The sequence below is a fragment of the Microcaecilia unicolor genome, chromosome 3 (assembly GCF_901765095.1).
Source record: "Microcaecilia unicolor chromosome 3, aMicUni1.1, whole genome shotgun sequence".
Taxonomy (NCBI): Eukaryota; Metazoa; Chordata; class Amphibia; order Gymnophiona; family Siphonopidae; genus Microcaecilia; species Microcaecilia unicolor.
Genome location: NC_044033.1, coordinates 251,707,603 through 251,731,955, shown reverse-complemented (window position 1 = coordinate 251,731,955; position 24,353 = coordinate 251,707,603). Strand labels below are relative to the sequence as shown.

At 44.4% G+C, this 24,353-nt stretch overlaps 2 protein-coding genes across 4 annotated transcripts in view; one reads left to right on the top strand and one right to left on the bottom strand.

Annotated features, from left to right (window-relative positions):
• Nucleotides 1-24,353, top strand: part of LOC115466521 (sulfotransferase family cytosolic 2B member 1-like) — a 1,032,539-nt gene that overhangs the window by 679,471 nt on the left and 328,715 nt on the right. The window lies entirely within an intron of this gene.
• LOC115466517 (3-beta-hydroxysteroid sulfotransferase-like) lies at nt 97-22,390 on the bottom strand. 3 transcript variants are annotated; one of them, XM_030197803.1, is made up of 7 exons: nt 22,321-22,390; nt 18,269-18,411; nt 17,642-17,853; nt 9,213-9,339; nt 5,563-5,657; nt 651-831; nt 97-280 (listed from the first exon to the last, which is right to left on the bottom strand). In XM_030197803.1, the coding sequence occupies exons 2-7, from the start codon at nt 18,402-18,404 to the stop codon at nt 147-149; spliced, it is 885 nt and encodes a 294-aa protein (XP_030053663.1). In that variant the 5' UTR covers nt 18,405-18,411; nt 22,321-22,390; the 3' UTR covers nt 97-146. The 3 variants fall into 3 exon arrangements, with proteins under 3 accessions (XP_030053663.1, XP_030053664.1, XP_030053662.1); XM_030197804.1 differs by having other exon boundaries at nt 22,278-22,337; XM_030197802.1 differs by lacking the exon at nt 22,321-22,390 and adding an exon at nt 20,056-20,106.

Below are 24,353 nucleotides of genomic sequence, written 5' to 3'. Positions count from 1 at the left end.
CAACCAGTCACAGAATCTATGAGAAGGCAAAATTGCTCTTTCATTAAAATTTGGGTTCCATATGTCAATTTTAGCAGACAATGGAAAAGGTGCTGGTACTCAGTACCCCCCCCCCCCCCCCCCCAAAAAAAAAAAAAAATCCCTGCTTAAAAGCTGCTTTGCATTAAATCCTCATGCCAGCTAATCTTCACGGTGAGGTCCTTCATCTTTTCCCTGTACACTTTGTTGAAACGTTCGCTCTGTTCCACAGTGAAATGGTTTTTCCAGTCGCCAGAGATCCCTGGAAAACACAGATGAGAGAGAGAAACCTTTTCTCAGAAGAAAGCCTGGACACAAGCTGAAGAGCAGGTATCACACATTGAGATGTCTAAAGCATGAATACAGCACAGATAACTGAAGAGCAGATGTTCATCAGAGGCCTATGCGAGCATCACACTGATACACGTAAGGCACGAATACATCACAGACAGCTGAACTCAGTGTGCCAAGTACGTGTCGCACTGATACACATAAAACATGAATACAGAACAGAGCTGAAGTCGTGAACTAATTTGAAGCCCATAATGGAGTAATATGGCCCTCTGCGCCTCAAAAATATTTGTGGGAGGGAAGGCAGGTCACTGCCCAGGGTGGGATCCCCCAGTCCTCACCTTTCCTCAAGAAAGGGCTCTTTTTCTGATCTATCACCTCTTCCGGCATGAGGCTGTAGTTGGCCATCTTGTTGTCCTTCATGTTTTTGAAGGTAGCGTTCTCTACCACCTTGTCAATGGCTGCCTCATCCAGCTCCTTCCCCAGGAAGTTGCAGATCCTCACCACACAGCCCCGCAAGTCCTGTGAAGGATAGAGACACAAAACAGTGAGAAATACAGAATAAGACCAAAAGCACATGAAGAGCAGGATATCAATGGCTCATATTTTCTGCTGCCGATTGGCTACTTGCATGCCTGACACTGATTGGCTGGGGCCTGGGTATTAAGATTCACTCCAGGCACAGTATTGTCACTGAATGGTGTTCTGCACTTCTGATTGGCTAATTTATCTAACTGCTCATGGATTGGCTGTTGGTTCTGTCCGGGATCCTCCTCATTAATCTCCTTGATCCGCATTACAGTGTTATCAAGGGATTATATTCTATGCTTGTGATTGGCTGATCTATCTGACTGCTCACTGAGGCTGAGGTACTATCCTGGATATTAAGTAAGGTTCATTCCAGGCACAGTGTTGTCACTGAATGGTGTTCTGATTGGCTAATTTATCTATGCTGAATGGTGCTCACTGATTGGCTGTTGGTTCTGTCCCGGATCCTCTGCATCAATCTCCTGATCCACATTGCAGTGTTATGAAGGGATTATATTCTGTGCTTGAAATTGGCTGATCTATCTGACTGCTCACTGATTGGCTGAGGTACTATCCTGGATATTAAGTAAGGTTCATTCCAGGCACAGTGTTGTCACTGAATGGTGTTCTGATTGGCTAATTTATCTAACTGCTCACTGATTGGCTGTTGGTTCTGTCCCGGATCCTATGCATCAATCTCCTTGATTCACATTATAGTGTTATCAAGGGATTATATTCTTTATTTATTTATTTATTTATTGCATTTGTATCCCACATTTTCCCACCTATTTGCAGGCTCAGTGTGGCTTACAGTGGTTATGATAGTCTATAGGATATCAGATACAGTTTGTAATGTGCAAAGATTAAATCAGATACAATTGATAATGTGCCAAGTTAAGTAAGGGAAGAGAGAGGGGAGGTGATAGGCTGGGTGATATAGACGGTGGATTTTAATAACTGGATGGGTTGGTAAGGTAGTTTTATAAAGTTAAGGGTTATCTTTGTAGGCCTTGTTAAAAAGATGTGTCTTCAGGGATTTGGGAAAGTTGGTTATTTCTTCAATAGTTTTCAGGGCGGTAGGTAATGCATTCCACAACCATGTGCTTATGTAAGAGAAGGTGGAGGCGTGTATCAGCTTGTATTTCAGACCTTTACACTTAGGGGTTTTGCACTTTCATATTTGGTTTTTCCGAATATGAGTCTGGCTGCTGTATTCTGGGCTGTTTGGAGTTTTTTGATAGTCTGTTCTTTGTAGCCTACGTATAGTGCGTTGCAATAGTCGAGATGACTTATTACCATTGATTGTACCAGGGTATGGAAGATGTATCTCGGGAACAACGGTTTTACTCTTTTGAGCTTCCACATAGAGTGGAACATCCTTTTCGTCGTGTTCTTCACATGGGCATCTAGTGTGAGATTTCGATCAATAGTAACTCCAAGAATTTTCAGATTTTGTGAGACGGGTATAGAACAGTATGGTGTGGTTATGGTAGAGTAGTTGTTTGTGTTGTATTGTGAAGTGAGTACAAGACATTGTGTTTTTTCTGCGTTTAGCTTTAGCTGGAATGCGTCTGCCCAGGAGTGCATGTTTTGGAGGCTCTGGTTGATCTCATTGGTGATTTCTTTTAGATCATGTTTGAACGGGATGTAGATCATGACATCGTCAGCATATATGTAGGGGTTAAGGTTTTGATTGGCTAGAAGCTTCGCTAAAGGTATCATCATTAGGTTGAAAAGAGTTGGTGAAAGGGGGGATCCTTGGGGAACTCCACATTCAGGTATCCATGGGGGTGATAGGTCTGCGTTCATTGTTACTTGGTATGATCTTGTGGTCAGGAATCCTTGAACCATTTAAGAACTACACCTCCTACTCCAAAGTATTCTAGTATATGTAATAATATTCCATGATTAACCATGTCAAAGGCACTGGACATGTCAAATTGTAGGAGGAGTATGTTATTACCAGTTGCAATTGCTTGTTTAAATGAGTTCATTGCAGACACTAATACAGTTTCGGTGCTGTGATTTGACTGAAATCCTGATTGAGACTCATGCAGAATTGAGTGTATGTTTAGGTATTCAGTAAATTGTTTCGTCACTATGCCTTCCATGAGTTTGGTTACGAGCGGAATGGATGCTACTGGGCGATAGTTGGTTATGTCCATTCTGCTTTTCTTAGCATCTTTTGGCAATGGAGTGAGTAGGATATTTCCTTTATCCTTAGGAAAGAGACCATTTTGAAGTCTGTGGTTTATATGGTTCGTGAGTTCTTTTTTGAATTGTTTGGGGGCGGATCTTATTAGGCTGATAGGGCACATGTCTAATTTGCATTGTGACTTGGCGTATTTTCCGAGCCATTGTGAAATTTCTTCTGACGATATCAAGCCAAAGTTGGTCCATGCTCGGTCTACTGGGCATTCCCCTGGTTTTGGGTCTAGGCATTCAAGGATGCTTGTGTATTCAGTGGTGTTGGTAGGTATCATGAGTCGGAGCTTTATAATTTTTTCATTGAAGTAGTTTGCAAGATTGGTTGCGGATGGGGTATCTGTATTATTAGAGGTAACCGGTGTAGTGTTTAGGAGTTTGTTAACGAGTGTGAATAGTTTGTGTGTATCCTTGTAGTTTGGACCTATTATGGTTTTGTAGTACGTTCTTTTAGTTTGTCTGATAGTGTATTTGTATTTTCTTTGTAGCTGTTTCCAGTCTTTGAGTGTGAGTTCATCTTTTTTCTTGCTCCATGCTCTTTCTAATCTTCTGACTTGTGTTTTTAGTTCTTTCAATTCTTCATTGAACCATGGTGTTGAGTTTTTTCTATGTGAGGTTCTAGTTTGAAGTGGTGCTATGTTGTCTAATACTGTTTTGCATCTGTTGTCCCATTCTTGGAGAAACTGAGGTGAGTCTGTAGGTGTTGTCCATTCGTCGGTGTAGAATTGTTGCCAGAATATTAGTGGGTCTATTTTGCCTCTCTTAGTATAGGTTTGTTGTTTTTGTTTTTGTTGTGTCTTTTTTTGTTCTCCAGTGGAGGGAAAGGTTTGCACTGTAGTGATCGGACCATGGCATGGCTGTCCATTTTGTATCTGTAGATGTGATGTTGGGTTCTGATGAGAATTTGTGGGTGATCATATCTAGCGTGTGTTCTTTGTTGTGGGTGGGTTGCATGTTTGGCCAGTGGAGCTCCCAAAGCTGGAGAAATTCTTTGCATTTGCGTACATTGCTTGAGTTAGTGTCTTCAAGGTGAAGATTGATGTCTCCTATTATGAGAAGGTTTTGGGTGGAAACGCACGTATTCGATATGAAATCCATAAAGTGCGTTTGTGAGTCTTGCCAGTTGCATGGGGGTCTGTAGAATAGGATTAGGTTTAGGTGATCCCATAGATTAGGGTGGTTGATTCTAACTGAGGCTATTTCCAGTTGGGGAAGTATAGATTCTGCTGCTGTTGTGATTGTGAATTGGGATTTATAGATTATTGCTATGCCTCCTCCTCTTTTTCCTTCTCTTGTCCAGTGGGTAATTTTATATCCTGGAGGGCAAAGCTCTAGGATTATTGGATCCTTGGAGTCATGGATCCAGGTTTCGCTGATAAGTAGGAAATCAAGATTGTCCGAAGTAATCCAGTCGATTATTATTGTGGTTTTGTATTAATTGGTGGTGTTCTGTAGGGTTTGTGGTAGTGGTAATTTCTATCAGTTGTCTGTCTTCTTGGTATGTGAGTATGTTAAATTCCGTCTTTCCTTTCTGTTGCTGGTGTCCTTGAATGAAAGGTTTTTCATGGCCCTTTTTGATTTTTTGGATAGTCATGTTGTGTATGGGTTATGTGAGAGGTCTGTAAATTGTGGGTCTATTGTCGTCTATGCTAGGGATTATGAATGCGTGTTGGATTAGGATGAGACAATAGATATTTAGGATTAGTTTACTGGTGTTCATGTCAGTTTTAATTTGTGTGTTAATTTGTGTATTTAGAGCATTAGAGGAATTCATTATTAGATCGTAATGCTTTTGCTTTACGGGTTAAAAGCTGACTTCAGTTTGAAGGTAAGTTATAATTAGGCGGTAGATTACTGTTCTGTGCGTAGACTTACAGGCACTTAAATCAAAATTACAGTTCTAAATACAGTATCTAAATTACAGTTCTAGATATAGTATCATGCTATGAGATGTGTGATAGGTAGCTTACAGTTCTAGATGCATTATCATGCTATGAGATGGAGTTTATAGGCATTTAGAAGCATATATAGAGCCCTTGGAGCATGTAAGGCAAATAAGCACTTAAAGTATGTCTTTCAGCATGCTGCGTGCATAGATAGGTCACTTAAGCATATATAGAGCCTTTCCAGTATACAGAGCATTTAAGCATTGGAGAAAGACTAGGAAGTCTTTTAGCATGCTATCAGCATATGAAGCAGTGTGAGCATTTAAGCTTTTAGACATTTAAAGTGAGTCTTTCGGCATGCTGCAAGCATATATAGATCACTTAAAGCCTATCTAGAGCACTTACAGTATATATAGCATTTAAGCGTTTGAAGGAAGTCTTTTAACATATTATTCTGTGCTTGTGACTGGCTGATCTATCTGACTGCTCACTGATTGGCTGAGATATTATCCTGGATAGTAAGGTTCATTCCAGGCACAGTGTAGTCACTGAATGATGTTCTGCGTTTCTGATTGGCTGAGGAACTATCCTGGAGGTTTGCTGCCTGATACCCTCACTCTGAGTTTCATGGTACCTTGAGCAGCTCCTCATAAGTCATGATAAGGAGATTGGCCCGATCCTTTTCCCCTGTCCATCCCAAAACGTGGTTGAACCAAGAGCCGTAGATCACTGCAGGAGAAAGGGAAGAGTAATCAGAACATATTCCTTGCTTCCCTGTTGAGATTCTTACTCTCTCGGTTCCCCTCAACCTCTAACCCCTCTTCTATCCCCCACCGTTTGCCCTTGTCCTGATTAACCCTCTTACTGTATTAGCTGGCACTACTTGTACTACAGGCTACCCCAGGGGGCAGATTACAAGCTTGGCACACTCTTTTCACCTACCTGTGGGCGTCAGCACTTATTCCTGCCGAAGGCTACTGTAAAAGCTTGCACCCAAGTGTACAAATCCAGGTTTCTATAACGTGCCTAATTTCTGGCAACACCCCTCACCAATCCATGCCTCTTTCATGGCCCCTTTGGAGTTGCTCACTATGAAATTTAGGGTGAGTAGGACAGGCAATATGGTGGCAACAGAGAGCAACGCTGGACAAACACTTCAGCTGGCAGAGGTTGGGGACCCCACCAGCCAAACCAGGGGCCCAGAGCCAGTTTGGGGGGCCCAGGCCCCCATGGCCCCCCATAGCTACACCACTGGTGTCAGAGAATAGACTCTGAGGGAATCGCTGAAAGACCCAATGCAGTGTCATGCACTTGGGTCGCAAAAATCCGAGGGAACTGTACAGTATGGGGGGTGAAGTGCTTCAGTGTGCGAAGGAAGAGCGGGACTTGGGGGTGATTGTGTCTGATGACCAGTGGTGTGCTTGTAAATTTTTAACAGGCTCTCTCCCCGGTCCACCTCGGCGCCCCCCAAAATTGCAGAGCTGGCTATAGCCGGGGGGGGGGGGGGGGGGGGGGGGCAATGCATTACTCTCTCCAGGAAAAAAAAATTAAATGATCCCAGGTTCCAATCTAATTCATGTTTAATATGGGATAAAATGCCACAAATAAGTAAATAAATATAAACGTTTAACGTTCAGCACCTGATTCTCAAAGTGGACATATTCCAAACACTATGATGAAAATAAAATTATTTTTTTATACCTTTGTTGTCTGGTGACTTTGTTTCTCTGATCATGCTGGCCCAGTATCTGATTCTGCTGCTCTCTATCTGTTCCCTTGACTCCGTTTCCAGGGCTTCCTTTCCATTTATTTCTTTTCTTTCCTCCTTTCTTCTTCATTTCTGGTCCTCCGCAGACTTGACTGTACAGTGGATCCAGCTTCTGCCTATTTTCTCCATCCATGTGCAGTTTCTCTCCTCACTTCCTTTTCCCTCATCTAATCTCCTCCCTCTATCTTCCCTCCATGTCCAGCATTTCTTCTCTCTTCCTTCTCTCCCCTCCATCCATGTCCAGAATTTCTCTTGCCCTCCCCTCTATCCATGTCCTGAAACTCTCCTCTCTCCCCTGCCCCCCTACCCATCCATGCCCAGCAATTGTCTTCTCTCCTCTGCCCCCCTCTATCCATCCATGCCCAGCAATTGTTTTCTCTCGCCTGCCCCCCTCTACCCATCCATGCCCAGCAATTCTCCTCCCTCCCCTGCCCTCCCCTCCCGCTCCCATCCCGGTCCCATCCATGTCCAACGATTTTTCTCCCTCCCCTGCCCTCCCGCTCCCATCCATGTCCAGCGATTCTCCTCCCTCCCCTCCCGCTCCCAAACATGCCCAGTGATTGTCCTTTGCCCCCAACGTCCCCTCCCACTCCCATCCATCTTTTTAAAATACCTCCTCCGTTGAAGCGCCGCATTAAAGCCCCGCTGCCCATCTCTAGCTTTCCCTCCCTGTTTGCTTCAGTTCATGAACTTCGTGCCCTTAGTCCCGCCTTCTGACGTCATACGGGACCGGGTTATCGCATTAACACAATCAACTGGGTCCCGACAGGAGCAGGAGAGAGATAGACGCCGGCGCCAGGGCTCCATTTGGAGGCCGGGGAGGAGCAGATGCACTAACACTGGAAGGTAGGGAGTGGTGGCTGTGCCCCTGTGTGGGGGGGGCTGCGACTGCGTCCTGTGGGGGGGGGGGGGTGGCTGATGAATGCCGAGTTGGGGGGTGAGGTGGCAACTGTGGCAGCCCTGCCCCAGGCCCGGCTCTGCGGCAGCCCTGCCCCAGGCCCGGCTCTGCCTCTTGGCAGCCCTCCTACCCTTCACTCTATATTTGGAGGCTGGGCCCTGGAATTTTGCCCCCTCTGCCGCCCCTCTTGGCAGCCCTGGGCAGATCCGCTAATGCAAAATAAGTGGTTGTTAATTGCTAATTGACTAATTTGTTTACATGTGGATCTGGGATCTATACCCAAATTTGTTCGCTCACGTTTGCACAATCTGCACAGATTCCAGGGGTTCATGTCTTTCAGCGATTCCCTCAGAGCCTATTCTCTGCCACCAGTGGTGTAGCTACAGGGGGCCATGAGGACCTGGGCCCCACAAACTGGCTCTGGGCCCCTGGCTTGGCTGTCGGGGGTCCCAACCCCCGCCAGCTAAAGTGTTTGTCCAGCATTGGTCTCCTGTGTCACTGCATTGTCTGCCCTGCTCTCTCTTCCCCTCACTTCCAGCACGCTTGTTTTAGTGAAACTGAACAGGGCCACCGAGAGACTGAGCCGGGCCCGGGGCAAGGCCACCCCCGGGGCCCCGCGGCCCCCCCAATCGCTATTCAGGCCGCCCAGCAGCGCAATCCCCAGTCTCCACCTGCCCACCCCCAGCCTGGTCAACAGGCCCCTCCGTCCGTTACCGGGCCCCCTGCATTCAAATTGATTCGGCAGCGCCTCACCTCCATGTGAAAGCACAGCAGCAGATCGCCTCCCTTCGGGCCTTTCCTCCCTGTGTCCTGCCCTCGCGGAAACAGGAAGTTACATCAGACGAGGGCGAGACACAGGGAGGGAAGGCCCGAAGGGAGGCGATCTGCCGCTGCGCTTTCACATGGAGGTGAGGCGCTGCCGAATCGATTTGAATGCAGGGGGTCCAGTGGCGGACAGAGAGGGGCTGTCGATGGAGCCGAGGGCGGGTGGGTGGGACCAGGGACTGCGGCCCGGGCCCGGGGAATTTTATCCCCCCTGTCCCCCCCTCTCGGCGGTCCTGAAACTGAACATTAGGACGTGAGGGGAAGAGAGAGCAGGGCAAGCAATGCGGCAGTGCCGGAGACCAGCACTGGACAAATGCTTCAGCTGGCGGGGGTTGGGGACCCCACCAGCCAAGGTATGTGCAGCGGCGGCAGTGGGTGGGGAGCGGCAGGACAGCGGGGAGGCGGACCAAAATACTACTACTACTTATCATTTCTATAGCGCTACCGGACGTACGCAGCGCTTCACACTTGAACATGGAGAGACCGTCTCTGCTCGATAGAGCTTACAATCTAATTATGTGCCCCCCTCCCCCAATTCGGGCTCTTGCCCACTCCCACCTCGAGTTCTGACTATGCCCCTGTCTGACACACCCCTAGGGATAGGGAAAATGAATGACCCTGTGTAGCTTTTAGGTTCCTGCAAGCTGGGGTGGGGGGGGGGGGAGTTTGATTAGAAGGAATAAGGGCAGCTACTAAGCATGATGAATCCCAGACAAGAGCCAGATGTGAAGTTGGAAATGCTGGTCAAAATTTGCAGCAAATACCAAGATAATGAACCTCGTTAGATACTCACAATCCCCTTTGAGAAAGTCCTGCAGTTCCTGCTCAAAGCTCTCGGGGACCTCAAGGTACATGTTCATTTGGGAAAAGTGGTAGAGAGAAACCAGCTCATCTTTAGGATGTCGGATTGTGTAAATTACCTGGAAAGGATTAACAAGAAATGGACAATGACTCTAAGGGCAGGAGAAATATTGAAGGGAAAGGGGAGTCGGTATCTTCCACAGACTCAGTAGGTAGAACCTTCACCACCTTGCTAGACAGACTGGATGGGACATTTTGACGTCTCTCTGCCTATCACCAGGGCTTTTTTTTTGAGGGGATACTTGGGGGTACTGAGTACTGACACCTTTTCCATTGTCTGCTAAAATTGACCCATGGACCCCAAGTTTTAATGAAAGAGCTCAGGCTCTACACACCAATTTTGCCTTGTCATAGATTCTGTGACTGGTTGCAGAGGGCCTGGCTATTGTGGGGTGGATCCCTAAGTGATCACCCCACCCCTGAAGGGTGGCCTAGCATTTGAGCACCGGGACCTTTTTCACTAGAAAAAACGCACTGATCCTTTCAGTCCACCATGGAACTATCCGGATACCAACTGGGCAGGAGGAGCAGAAGAAGAAATTCTCCAGAGAACAGTGATATTCAACCCACTGTCCAGATAACTCTTCAGATAAAGTCCAGTCAGACAAATTGCAGTCACAAAAAAAGTCCTGACTGCATAATTTCCTAAAAGAAAAGCCGATAAAATTGTAAGCAGCTTCGGACCTATATAGGGAATAAGTGACACCTTTTCCATTGTCTGCTAAAATTGACCCATGGTCCCCAAGTTTTAATGAAAGAGCTCAGGCTCTACACACCAATTTTGCCTTGTCATAGATTCTGTGACTGGTTGCAGGGGGCCTAGCTATTGTGGGGTGGGTCCCTCAGTGATCACCCCACCCCTGAAGGGTAGCCTAGCATTTGAGTACCAGCACCTTTTTTGCTAGAAAAAACCCACTGCCTATCACCCATGTTACCATGAAACTGACCCCTCTCTTCTCCCCCCTACAACAAACGTCATCATGGAAAGTGTTATGATATCAGTTTAATTGTCAGAATTATTGAAATATGTAGCAGTATGTCAGTTTATTTTACTGGATCAGGTATCAATATAAAAATGCAGCTTTTAAAAGACTTATTGAAACTACAACAGGGAAACTGATCAGAACTCCAAATCCCTCTTTCATTTCCCCCTCCCTTTCCCTGGGAAACTTTTACAAGTAAGAGACTGCTTCAAAGGGTCTTCAAACTTCCTCTGATCAAAAGCCTGGCTGGTCAACAGAACAAAAGAACAGCAGCCAAGGAGACTGGAGGTGCGAATCCACACACCTATTGGTTCAGAGGAAACCATATACAATAAACCATCTGCTGGACACTGCCACAGAGATTCAAACAGAAAACCTTTTTCAATAGACCATTTGTCAACAAAAGCCCAAACAGGAATGTCATAAAACATGAGACAAGTGCAAACCAGGAAGCAAATGGTCCAGGACATGCACTCGTGTTTCCCTGCAAACTAACAGTATAAAAACAGAAGCTGTTTTCCCAAGATAGAGAGGCTTCTTCTCTTCCAGACCCCTCTCCTCTGCTGAAGCCCTGCTCCTGCAACCATGCTGCATCACTTCAACCAGCTACCAATTTCTATCAAAGGACTATTGCAAGTTAATAATTCATATTATTCAAACTCTGTTACCTTGTTGGTTCTGCAAAGCACAAATCCTCTGTTTTAAGATTCTTTTTCTCTTGCTGCAATTACTGAAACCTGTATTGTAAATAAACCTTTCTACAGCTAATTAAATGGTCTCTCTCTTTTTCACTTTAAAAGCTTAGTGCCATGGTTTGAGCAAAAGTTCCTAAATCTTATGCAGTGCAGGTTAATGTAAAACACAAAAATATAATTTCTTACCTTATAGGTAAGTGGTGGAGGATGAATTCAATATATATAAATATATATATATCCTAAAACTTATAAATACAGCGCCTGTCCTTAAAATATAAATATTAGCTAGTGCTCTGGAGTAATTTCCCCAAGTTATAAAATTAATTCTTGTTACAGAAAGGAGTGTAATATCCTCATCCCTCCGACAATAGACTCAATGGTTTAATTATGTGCTGCGTTAAAAAAAAGATTCCTTATGTTCGTTTTCAATTTGCCGGTCATTACATTCATGGCGTGGCATCTTGATTTTGTAGCGTTTGAAATGTTAAGCAACTATTTCCTATTTATTTGTTCCACCCCACTCGATTTTACAGACTTCAGTGGTGGATACTGTGATAGAGACACATCCAGGATAGTTAGGTTAAGGCAGTTTCAGTCTGAAATACAAGTCCCAGAGGGCATTGCAGGCAAGGAGCCAGGGGGTGGGATGAAGAACCCTGACTGGACTCCTAGCTGCAATAAGGGAAGACAGGGGTGTAAGCTAGTAGGATGTGTAGATTGGCTGCCACAAGGGGGAAAGAGAGAGAGGAAACCCTGTGTGCAGGAGCTTATCGTTAGTCTAATGCTCAACTCAGCTGGTATGGGTGTGGGGGAAGCTAATGAGAGGAGAATGATTGGTTGTGAGAGCAGAAGCCAGGGATTGATTAGGCAGGTGGGAAGGAGTCCCAAGAGAGAAGCAGAGAGAGAGAGGAGAGAAGCAGTTGCAGGCTGAAAACCCTTGGGTAAGACAAGTCCCTAAAGTACTGAAGCAGGCTGAAATCCCTTGGGTGTGAGGAAGTCCCAAAAGTATTTGCAGGCTGAAAATCCTTGGGTAAGGGAGGTCCCTAAAGTATTGAACTCTCCTGAAGGTAAAGAGAGTAGAAGGTGGAGACTGCTGCTTTGTGATTTAACTGTGATGATGAATTGAATGAACTGTTTCTATTTGGAATTGAACTACTGTTTATTGTGCACTGGATAAAGAGCCCAGAAGCTGACTGTGAGCCTGTATTGAATCCTGATATGTGCTGATAGCCTGCTTCAAGGGGACTATGTGCCACACGCTTACATGTGCTTAAGATTGAAAGTGAATGCTGCTGCTGGAACTGTATATCAGGTCTATTAGAAACCTGCATGGAATAAAAGCCTTCAGATTGAAGTTACTGGTGGACATTGGTTTCTTGATTGTGCCAGGGGAGTGCTCTCCCTGGTGACAATACGTGGAATGCCCTCCCAAGGGAGGTGGTGGAGATGAAAACGGTAATGTAATTCAAACGTGCGTGGGATGAACACAAAGGAATCCTGTTTTGAAGGAATGGTTCCGCGGAATCTTAGCGGAGATTGGGTGGCGACGCCCGTAATTGGGAAACGGGAGCTGAGCAGACTTCTACGGACTATGCCCTGATCGTGACTGAATAGATAGGGACGGGACGTTGTACACGTGCTGCGACGTCAGACTCCGAACTGGATTCAATCAACAGCGTTACAGCATGGCCACGGAGGAGTCGGACGAAGAAGAAATATGAAGTCGGGTCGGCTGGCGGGGGTTGGGGTCCCCCGCCAGCGGAAGAAATATTTTTAAAGGCAGGAGGAAGCGGACAACAGCTGCCGGGGGGGTTGGGGCCCCCCGCCAGCAAAGGTAAGCAGCGGGGGAGGGTTGACGGCGGGAAGGCGGGCCAGGGCGAAATCTGCGGGGGTCCAGGCCCCTGTGGCCCCACACAGATACGCCCCTACCTTGAGCTACTACTGAAAAAGGTGTGAGCAAAATCTAAATAAATATATAAATAAATAATACCCAGCTCCATGACAGCAGTATGTAGGTCCCTGGAGCAGTTTTAGTGGGTGCAGTGCACTTCAGGCAGGTGGACCCAGGCCCATCCCCCCCTACCTGTTACACTTGTGGTGGTAACTGTGAGCCATTCAAAACCCACCTCAAACCCACTGTACCCACATGTAGGTGCCCCCCTTCACCCCTTAGGGCTATGGTAGTGTTGTACAGTTGTAGATAGTGGGGTTTGGGGGGGGGGCCTCAGCACCCAAGGTAAGGGAGCTATGTACCTGGGAGCAATTTGTGAAGTCCACTGCAGTGCCCTCTAGGGTGCCCTGTGCCCAGTTGGTGTCCTGGCATGTCAGGGGGACCAGTGCACTACGAATGCTGGCTCCTCCCATGACCAAATGGCTTGGATTTGGTCGTTTCTGAGATGGGCATCCTCGGTTTCCATTATCACCGAAAATCGGGGACGACCATCTCTAAGTTCGACCTAAATTTCTCGTTTGGGCATCCCCGACTGTATTATCGAAACGAAAGATGGCCACCCATCTTGTTTTGATAATACAGGTTTCCCCACCCCTTCGCCGGGATGTCCTGCGAGGACGTCCTCAGGAAAACTTGGGCGCCCCTTTCGATTATGCCCCTCTACGTCCCCCTTCTCAGTGGTCTTTTCTGCCAGCTGAGGAGCCCTAACTGGCTTAGCCTCTCTTCACAAGGGAGTGATTCCATCTCCTTTATCATTTTTGTCACCCTTCTGTGAACCTTTTTGAGTTACACTACCTCCTTTCTGAGATGAGGCGACTGGAACTGCACGCACCACTTGATGTGCAGACCTGTCGTTCTCAACATTTTTCTGTTCTGATACACTGAACGCTAGCACTCACAGCTGAACAACAACTACAAAACAAGACTCCTAAATATTTCATTGTTGTCAGTAAGTTTAGGGTGATTTTGCCTACAATTCAAACCCATATTAAAAATTGTATGCAACGGAGAGCCTTGCCGACAGAAAAGCAATGGGGCCTTTTTACTAAGCCGTGTAGGCGTGTCCTATGTGCGTCAATTTGGAGTTAACACCTGTCTACCGCTTGGCCTGGGTGGTAATTTCATTTTTTACGCGCGTTGGAAAAATCATCTTTATTTTCCCGCGTGCGGCAGAAACCGGGCAGTAATTGTCATTCTACCCGCATAGACGATTACCACACGAGACCTTACCACTAAGTCAATGGGTGGCGGTAAGGTCTCAGCCCCAAAATGGATGCACGTCAATTTTATTTTGCCGCTCGCGTCCATTTTCGGCAAAAATTTTAAGAAGGCCTTTTTTCACAGGTGCGCTGAAAAATGGATCTGCGTGCACCCAAAACATGCGCCTACACTAGCATGGCCCATTTTTTTCAGTGCACTTTAGTAAAAGGACCCCTAAGTCATCACTTGCTGTCTTTTATGAGCTACAAACTCAAAGCCGATACTTTGATGGATTAAAATGCATCGAAAATATATATTTTTTTATAAATAACTAGTGGAACCATGCCCGTTTCCTAAACAATGAAATGGGCCCTAGGAAGGCTGTCGTATAAGCCTTTTTTTTTTCTCTCTCCCCTGCCCTCCCATCCGTGTCCCGCGATTCTCTCCTCTACTGTCCTCCCATCCCATCCATGTCCATCAATTCTCCTCTGTCCTGCCCTCCCCTTCCTCACTCCCTCCCCACGATGTCCCGCGATTCTCTCCTCCCCTCAATTTGTACCTTATCGTTCTTTGGCTGGCTGGCGCTGGCTTCCGTTCCGTTCGTAACATTCCTCCTGAAGTCAGCTCGCCTCCAGCGTTCCCTTCAGTCTCACTGTTCCGCTGTCTGACGTCATTATGTCTTGACGCGAGGGCGGGACAGTGAGGGGAAATGGAACGCTGGAGGCTGGCTGACATCAGGAGATGTTACGAACCCAGGCAGCCAGGAGACTTTACGAACCCAGGCAGCCAGACATGGAACGTTGGAGGTGCAAATTATTATATAGGATGATGGAAAATGAATGACAAATTAAATAGATGAGGTGAGTATAAAGTAAAAATAAATAAATGAAGGAAGGTGGAAATTGTTTTAGAATTTTGATGGCAGTAATTCAGTAGCCATTATTACAAGACAAGGCAATTGAAAAAAAAAAAACTGATGTCTTCTCCTCCACGTTTTCATTTAAATACTTAGTCAAAATATTCAGTAGGAATAATTTGAGAACTTGCCATTTAGGTTGAAATCTCTCATGTCATACAAAACAAATATATATTCAAATTCTGGTGACACTTCAGTAACAGCAACACAAAATTTGTCCACTGTTACATACTTTGAACGCAATACAAAACCCTGCAAATGTGCCACTCGGAAACTGTGTAGCAAACAGAGCCTGTGTACAGCAGACCTGCGGCATCTCCAGCGGCTATGATTGAGGGTAGTTGCAAAGCAGAATTACATCACCATTTATGGGGAAACTCATGAATCTGACTCTCAGGAGTTTTGCTTTCTCCAGGAATGCACAGGCTTGTGGCCTATACCAAAATTTTTGTGGCACACGTCCCACCTCTTACGGACACTCCTGTATATCTCAACACACCCAAGATATTCAGTTTTGTTCTCCTTCTCTTTTCAAATTGTCGCTAACATTTTATTTGGGTTTTTTTTTTTGCAGCCGAGACACACTAGGCTGAGAGTATCAATGCATGATCATTAATGACTGCAAGATCTTTTTCTTGGGTGGTGACTCCTAACTGAGAACCCAGCAATCTGTACTTGTAGTAGGGATTATGTTCCCCTATGTGCCTCACTTTGCCCTTGTCCACATTAAATTTCATCTGCCATTTAGATGCCCAGTATTGTAGTCTCACAAGAGCCTTCTATAAGTCCTCATAATGTATTTATTTATTTATTTATTAGGATTTATTTATCGCCTATGAGGAAAGGCTGAAGCACCTAGGGCTCTTCAGCTTGGAGAAAAGACAGCTGAGGGGAGATATGATAGAGGTCTATGAAATGAGTGAAGTGAAGTGGAATGGGTAGAAGTGAATTGTTTGTTTACTCTTTCCAAAAATACTGGGACTAGGAGGCACGTGATGAAGCTACAAAGTAGTAAATTTAATACAAATCGGAGAAAATTTTTCTTCACTCAACGTGTAATTAAATTCTGGAATTTGTTGCCAGAGAATGTGGTAAAGGTGGTTAGCTTAGCAGAATTTAAAAAAACGTTTGGATGGCTTCCTAAAGGAAATGTCCATAGACCATTATTAAATGGACTTGGGGAAAATCCACTATTTCTGGGTTAAGCAGCATAAAATGTATTGAACTTTTTCAGGATCTTGTCAGGTATTTTTTATGTACGTAATTGCATTATCTTAAAGATGTATGTCCTTTTATATTTTATGTTCTCACTAATGTGGACTCCAAATTGATTTGACTTGTTTTGTGCCCTTATATGAAGATTGTTTAAGCGTTTAAGATAACGCTGCTTATATATATACTAGTAAGAAATGCCCGTTTCTGGCAAAAATGAAACGGGTAGTAGCAGGGTAATCCCCCCCCCCCCCCCCCCCCCGTCCTCCCTCCCTCCCTCCCGAGTTGCAGACACCCCCTCCGTGCCTCCGTTCCGAGTTGCACACCTCTCCTCTTCGTCCCTTCGTCCCTCAGTGACGTGGTTGCGAGGGCCGCCCTGCCCTCAACGTCATCGCGTTTTGATGCCAGGGCCGCCCCGCCCTCAACATCATCGCGTTTTGACGCGAGGGCGGAGCTACAGTGACTGGAGCCTGCAGGCCAAACCGGATATCTCGGGCGCCTCAAGTTTCCGGCTTGAGGCTTCAAAGTGCCTTTTATATATATAGATATATATATATATATATATGAAACCATATTATTTTATATATGCATGTATTTTGTATATTGTTTATATTATTTGCCCTCATTGATGTGGTTTTCTAATTATTTGATTATTTATATGCTCTTTTATGAATATCGTTCATGATTATGCTGCTTACTTATATATATTACTAGTAAAAAAGCCCCGTTTCTGATGCAAATGAAACGGGGGCTAGCAATGTTTTCTTCTGTGTGCATGTGGGAGTGTGTGTGTCCCTGCCCTCTGGCCTCTCTCCCCTCCCCCCTCTGAGTCCTTCAGTGTTACAGAGCCAGCAATTTGATTTCGTGCTCTGCTGTTTTCCTTCACTGACTTTGTTACAGAGAGGGCGGGGCAGACACTCATAGGGAAACCGGATATCTCGCCCCCTTCACACTTCCGGCTGGAGGCTTCATAGAACGTTGGTGTTGCTTTTTATATAGAGAGATATTTTTTTAATATATCTTTTATTCCAGTTTTTTTATATATTCTTTTATTCTTTATTATTTTTTTGTTATTTGCGATGTATGTGTTTTATCAATAGACCCCTGAGGCAGGTGTTGTGTACGCTGAAACACGGCCCGTGTCGGGTCATATACCAATAAAGGACTCCTGTTGTCCCAGTCTTGAAGGCCCAGTTGTGCTTTTTTTTCTGTTTGCTATTTTATGTATACTGGTTTACCCTCTCTGGTTGCCTTGTAGTTACTACTTACAAATGTCAACACAATACGTAATAGAACCTTTTAATTGACAGCGAAGGGTATAAGCCAAGATGGAACAGCCCCTCCTCCTCTTCCACCAGCATAATTGTCTCACTGCCTCTAGCCTGCACCAGCCCATCTCCTTACCTTGGCCTGCGACCTGGAGAAGGACTTGGGAAACAAGTAGAAGGGTAAGTGGCTGGTGAAGAAGCGGGGACTCTGTAACCCCGTCTTCAGCTTCTCCTGTGTTTCTTTAACCTCCAGCCAGGGCATTCGGTCCCAGTTTGGAACAGTCCGGCTCCAGTGTGGGTCACCATCGGAGCGGATCAGGCTCAAGATCTCAATCATCCAGGATGTACCTTCCAAGAGCAAGACACACATCCCCATCACAAGCCCAGAAGGATGGAGTCAAGAAACTAGTTGCCATATTTCCCCCAATATCATATTGGGGATGAGGGTATTTCTTGATTGCTGTTGTTGAATTTTAATATCCAGTGTACCTGAATGTAACTCACCTTGAACTACTACTGAAAAAGGTACAGGCAAAATCGAAATAAAAATAAATAAAATAATAATTTGTGATGTATTGTGTACTATTTTTTAATGTGGTTCACTGCCTCAAATTAGGTATCCATGTATTATGTTATGTTAATCCCACTGCTGCCACCAATTATCAGTGCAACCTTGTGCAAGTCGCCTCTGAATTGGGGCTAAAGACATTATAACCCAGTGGCTTATCTTGCACACACCTGCCCTTTACCAGGTTCATCCTACCTGACTTAGGATATGTAACGTTGAAAACATCATCATCCAGGACCTGGAACTCGTTTTCTATGAATGTGAGAATCTCCGACGAGGTTGATAAGAGCGAGAAACACATCCCCTTATGATTGCCATACTTCGCGGTCATTGTAGATCTGCAGAAAGGGAGAAGAAAAGTTACAGGAGCCTGGCAGTTACAAGGACAGGTGTGAAGTGACTGCTGCTGCCTAAGCGATCACCCAGCTGGTTCACGGTGATGCTCATGGATCCCATCTCATCCTTGGAACCAGAAAAGTAATCTGTGCCAGTGAGTGTTAAAGTGTAAGAAAATGGGAAAATCCATCCTAACCTCTGAAAACACCAATAAAAGGGGCCGATTTATCGGTTGAGCACACTGAGAAAAGCCCCTGCCACCTGTGGGATACCTGAAGTCAGCAATCCTGCAGTGCCTAACACTTTACGATAAAGAGACAGTTCTAAGGCTGATGTTGTAATTAATGACATGTGCAAGCTTGCCTGTCTGAATAAGATCTATGCCCTGGTATCCTTAGTGGTGTAGAACGAGTAGAAGTAAATTGATGTTTTACTCATTCCAAAAGTACAAAGACTGGGGGACACTCAAGAAAGTTACATGGAAATACTTTCAAAACAAATAGGAGGAAATATTTTTTCACTCAACGAATAGTTAAGCTCTGGAACTCTTTGCCAGATAATGTAGTAACAGCAGTTAGCGTATCTGGGTTTAAAGAAGGTTTGGACAAGTTCCTGGAGGAAAAGTCCATAGTCTGAGACAGACATGAGGGAAGCCACTGCTTGCCCAGGGATTTGTAGTATGGAATGTTGTTACTCTTTAGAGCTCCAGGATCTTGCTACTCTATGAGATTCTTTATGGAATCTTGCTATTCATTATGATTCCGGAATCTTATTACTCTTTTTGGTTCTGGAATGTTGCAACTTGCTACTTTTTGAGATTCTTCATGGAATGTTGCTATTTGTTATGATTCAGAATCTTGTTACTCTTTTCGGTTCTGGAATGTTGCTACCCTTTGAGATTCTTCATGGAATCTTGCTATTTGTTATGATTCCGGAATCTTGTTACTATTTTTGGTTCTGGAATGTTGCTACTCTTTGAGATTCTTCATGGAATCTTGCTATTCGATATCATTTCAGAATCTTGTTACTCTTTGGGGCTCTGGAATGTTCAGCCTCTGTCATGGCAGGTTTAGTGCGACCTGCTGTAAGGTGGTTGAACTGTTACCTCAGTTAGGGAGTGTATCTAGGGAAGCCTGCGTCACTCCCTCCCTCACATAGAATTAGAGAATACAAAATTACAAATAAAAACTGTTAATAAAATGAAAAGAATCTTACTCTAAATCTGAAATACAATTAAAATCATTCTGAATAAACAGACCCCAAATCAATAGAGGACAGTCAGACTCCTCTCATTATCTGTTTTCCTTCACATTGTCCAGAACATACAGGTGTTATGCCCATTGACCAGCAGGTGGAGACAAAGAATACTGAATTGTGCTGTGCTCTGTTAATTATTTATTAGGATTTATTTACCACCTTTTTGAAAGAATTCACTCAAGATGGTGTACAGTAAGAATAAATCAAACATAAGTAATAGACAATTAGACATGGGTTCAGCTCCAACAATTCAGTAGTTTTATGTCTCCAGCAAATTAAAGAAGAGTTGCTCCACATTTCCTGGTCAGGTTTGACAGTCTAGTTCTTCATCTAGTTATTCAGCTGGTTCAAGCACAGGGGTATAAGGACAGAAGATTTCAGGGGTATACCTGGACATTTGCATTTCAGGTGTCTGCACCTGGTTTCAGGAGAGCTAAGTCATTGAAGCCAGAAGTCAGCAGTGGTAAGCCTGGCGTTCCTTCCGGGAGGGGGTAAATTCAATTGAATTTCACTGTGCATTGAAAAAAAGCAGCCTTTACCATTCAGTTTTCTTTGTGTGAGCACTGTTCTCCTTATCATAGCCCCTGCTGAAGTAGTTAAGCACTGATCTTGCTGTGGGGCTGAGGACATCTTGTGAGGGATTCAGGCCCATTCATTGAGCATTCAGATAGGTTGCTCTCTCTCCAGCTTTCTCAAGGAATGGACCTAGATAACCTCTAATCAGTGGGTGTTAGACATGACAGGTAACTTCCCGCTCATGATGGCACGATGGGGAGGAGGGTGATTATTTTTCCTTACAATTTAGGTAGGTCTCAGAGAGAAACTAGAAGGTCAGAGGTTTGTTTCATTAGTGACTTAACAGATTTCATTGGATTCCTGTAAATGGAAAATCTGCCTAATAATATATTGTTTCTAGAAAAAACGTTTTCAGCCTTGGCAGCATTCCTCAAGGACAGCAAACAGCGCCCAACCTGTTGCCCTGCTGAATAAAGCTAAAATGCCCATTGCCCCATCCTATTTCCTCTGTCTCTTGTTTCTACTAATCATTTCTATAGCGCTACTAGACGTATGCAGCGCTGTACACCAGACATGAAGAGATAGTTCCTGCTCAACAGAGCTTATAGTCTAATTAGCACAGACAAACAGGACAAATAAGGGATACGGACAAAGGGTAGCAAGATTCCGGAATCCCAAAGAGCAGCAAGATTCCGGAACCCAAAGAGTAGCAAATAAGGGAAAAGGACAAAGAGTAGCAAGATTCCGGAACCCAAAGAGTAGCAAATAAGGGAAAAGGACAAAGAGTAGCAAGATTCCGGAATCCCAAGGAGTAGCAAGATTCCAGAATCCCAAAGAGTAGCAAATAAGGGAAAAGGACAAAGAGTAGCAAGATTCCGGAACCCAAAGAGTAGCAAATAAGGGAAAAGGACAAAGAGTAGCAAGATTCCGGAATCCCAAAGAGTAGCAAGATTCCAGAACCCAAAGAGTAGCAAATAAGGGAAAAGGACAAAGAGTAGCAAGATTCCGGAATTCCAAAGACTAATACTACTACTTATCATTTCTATAGCGCTACTAGATGTACGCAGTGCTGTACACTGAACATGAAGAGACAGTCCCTGTTCAACAGAGCTTACAATCTAATTAGGACAGACAAACAGGACAAATAAGAGATAAGGAAAGTACTAAGGTGCGAATGATAAAACATGGGTACTGAACAAGTGAGAAAGGGTTAGGAGTTAAAAACAGCATCAAAAAGGTGGGCTTTTAGCCTAGATTTGAAGACTGCCAGAGATGGAGCTTGATGTACTGGCTCAGGAAGTCTATTCCAGGCATATAACATAGTAACATAGTAGATGACGGCAGAAAAAGACCTGCATGGTCCATCCAGTCTGCCCAACAAGATAAACTCATATGTGCTACTTTTTGTGTATACCTTACCTTGATTTGTATCTGTCATTTTCAGGGCACAGACTGTAAAACTCTGCCCAGCACTATGGTGCAGCAAGATAAAAGTCTGGAGTTAGCGGTGGAGGAGAAGGGTGTAGATAAGAGAGAGTTACCCAGTGAACAGAATGCTCGTTAAACCGGCTAGAACCAGTATAAAAACCACTTTGCTGGCTGGTTAGGTTTAGTGCATCTGGGTCTCAGCCTCCTTGCTTTCTGCCCCCACTCCCTCACCCATTGCTGTGCTCTGCCCTCCCTCTCCCATCTAGATAGGTGGTTATTGCATAGATGTCGATGCCAGAGAGGGTTTTCAGAGCGGCACTCCCATGTATGAAGAGACAGTCCCTTCTCCACAGAGCTTACAGTCTGTTCAAGACAGACAAATTTGCGCTGGCAGCGCAAACTCCAGCTGTGTTTCTTTTCCTCTCACACTCACACCAAACTGTGCGCAGCCACTGGAAGAACGCTGATCGACAAGCGAAAATTCTCATCTGTCCTGATCTGGGGAAGGGGATTTTTAGCTCCCAAAAGCTGCTCGAGAACTGTGTTAGTCCAATGAAAGGACCTCACCTTAACTGTTTTTTTTCTCTGTGTAAAAGGACTTTCCATCAGACCCAGTGGAGTTCCCTGACTAAGCAGCACACTTATCAGAATGGATTAGAATTCTTACCTTCTGTCATCTTAATGGCACATTCTGGCTCTTTTCTACCCACCTTCTCTATCCTGATACCAGTGTACACTCCTGCTGGGTTCTCTGTGTCTGCCGGGGACAGGAGAGCACAGACATGCAATATGTATTTAGACTTTGCTCTCCACTGGCTCGTTACTGGCATATTTTAAAAGGCGTTCCACCTTATTATCTGAGGACCACCCTCAGCCAGTGTGGACACATTCAATGCCATTCCACTGTACATTTTGTGACAGACCGAAAGTCCATCAAGCCCAGCATCCTGTTTCCAACAGTGGCCAATCCAGGTCACAAGGACCTGACAAGATCCCAAAACATTTTATGCTGCTTATCCCGGAAATACTGTCAATGTTGATGTTATGTATTCTCTTTAAATATTTTGTTTCTTTTTTTATTTCTCTTTTTATATATATAGCTCTTTCTCCTTTTTTTTGGTAACTGTGATCTTGTGGAGATATCGACTTGATCACTTCAAGATCTTTGCGTACACACTGTGAACTCACGCGTTAAACATTAACACTACGCTGTACTCGTATTCAGTATTAAATCTTCACTTAGCTTGAATTTCCAGGTGCTGGTATTACCCCGACAGGTGCCTGTTTCACTCGACGTGGCTTTCTCAAGGGATCAATAGCACTCTGGTCCTGCAATCAAACGGAAAAGTACAAAAACCCGTCAACACATTCGTTCGTCCAAAAGTACTGGTGTACAGGAACGTAAAAATCTTCTCGCTTACAGCAGGACAGCCTCCACCTTCCTCATACGGGTGTCCAACATACAAGCATGGTGGCCTTTTATAGACAAATGCCATTTAGAGCATTTCCTGTTTCCGGTGCCTGAATCTGGTGTCTCACATAAAGCAACCCCAATGGATATACGTATTGAGACCCCTCGGTTCCAGGGTATCCAGATGATAAATCCAAAACGTTTCTTGTTGTAGAAGTTTCCTATTCCTGTTCCCTCCTCTAGTGGTTAATGCCACGTGATCAATTGCCATGCATTTGAGGACATCTACTGTATGGTTATGTTGAATACAGTGTTGCACTAGAGGCGCTCCTGTGTTCTGTGCGGTGATCTGGGATCTGCGTTCGATCATCCTAACATTTAAAGATCTGCTGGTTTTCCCTATGTATTTTTTGTTGCACGGACTTTTGATATAATATACGATGTGTGGGGTACAGCATGTTGTGCGGTACCATAGTTGATAAATCTTCTCGTTGTGCTGGGGTTGCTTTATGTGCGACACCAGATTCAGTCACCGGAAACAGGAAATGCTCTAAATGGCTTTGTCTATTAAAGGCCGCCATGCTTGTATGTTGTGAAAAAATACACAAAAATACAGAAAAAAAAGCCAAATGTACCGGTAATGTTAGGCTTGTGTATATCCACAACTCTTTTTCCCTTCATCTTTTTGTTTTGTTTTTCTGTGTTTTATTTGATTGTGTGCATCACTAATTTTCAGGTGGGACATTAGCACAGCTAGAGGGACGGGAGGGTACAACAACGTAAGAAAAATGTTCCACCCATCCTGTGCAGCCAAGTGGAAAACATTTTAAATCATAAGTGCTTTATGTTCTTCAATATTTTTGGATGGTGTGAATAAACATGTGGGTAAAGATCAGCCAGTTGACATACAGCATAGTCTGGAATGAGCATAACAATTTTAGCATTTTTAAAGCATATTTTAAGGTTTAAAATTCAAAAGAATAATGCAATTCAGTTAATTGGACCCGCCTTGATTAAATCTGATTGCTTCTGATTGATTTTTGAGAGCATGGACTATTTTTATCATTTTTAATCACAGATCATTTTATATCACAATACATTTTATGCTGCTTATCCCGGAAATACTGTCAATGTTGATGTTATGTATTTTCTTTAAATATTTTGGGTTTTTTTATTTCTCTTTTTCCATATATGGCTTTTCTTTTTTTTTTTTGGTAACTATGATCTTGTGGAGATATCGACTTGATCACTTCAAGATCTTTGCGTACACACTGTGAACTCACGTGTTAAACATTAAGACTAGGCTGTACTCGAATTCAGTATTAAATCTTC

Excerpts from the sequence above, each read along its gene's own strand:
- LOC115466517 (XM_030197802.1), bottom strand. Across the intron at positions 17,854-18,268 it reads CGTTACATATCCTAAGTCAG|GTACATCCTGGATGATTGAG; the intron begins GTAGGATGAACC and ends TGCTCTTGGAAG. Across the intron at positions 5,658-9,212 it reads GGACTTTCTCAAAGGGGATT|TGATCTACGGCTCTTGGTTC; the intron begins GTGAGTATCTAA and ends TTTCTCCTGCAG.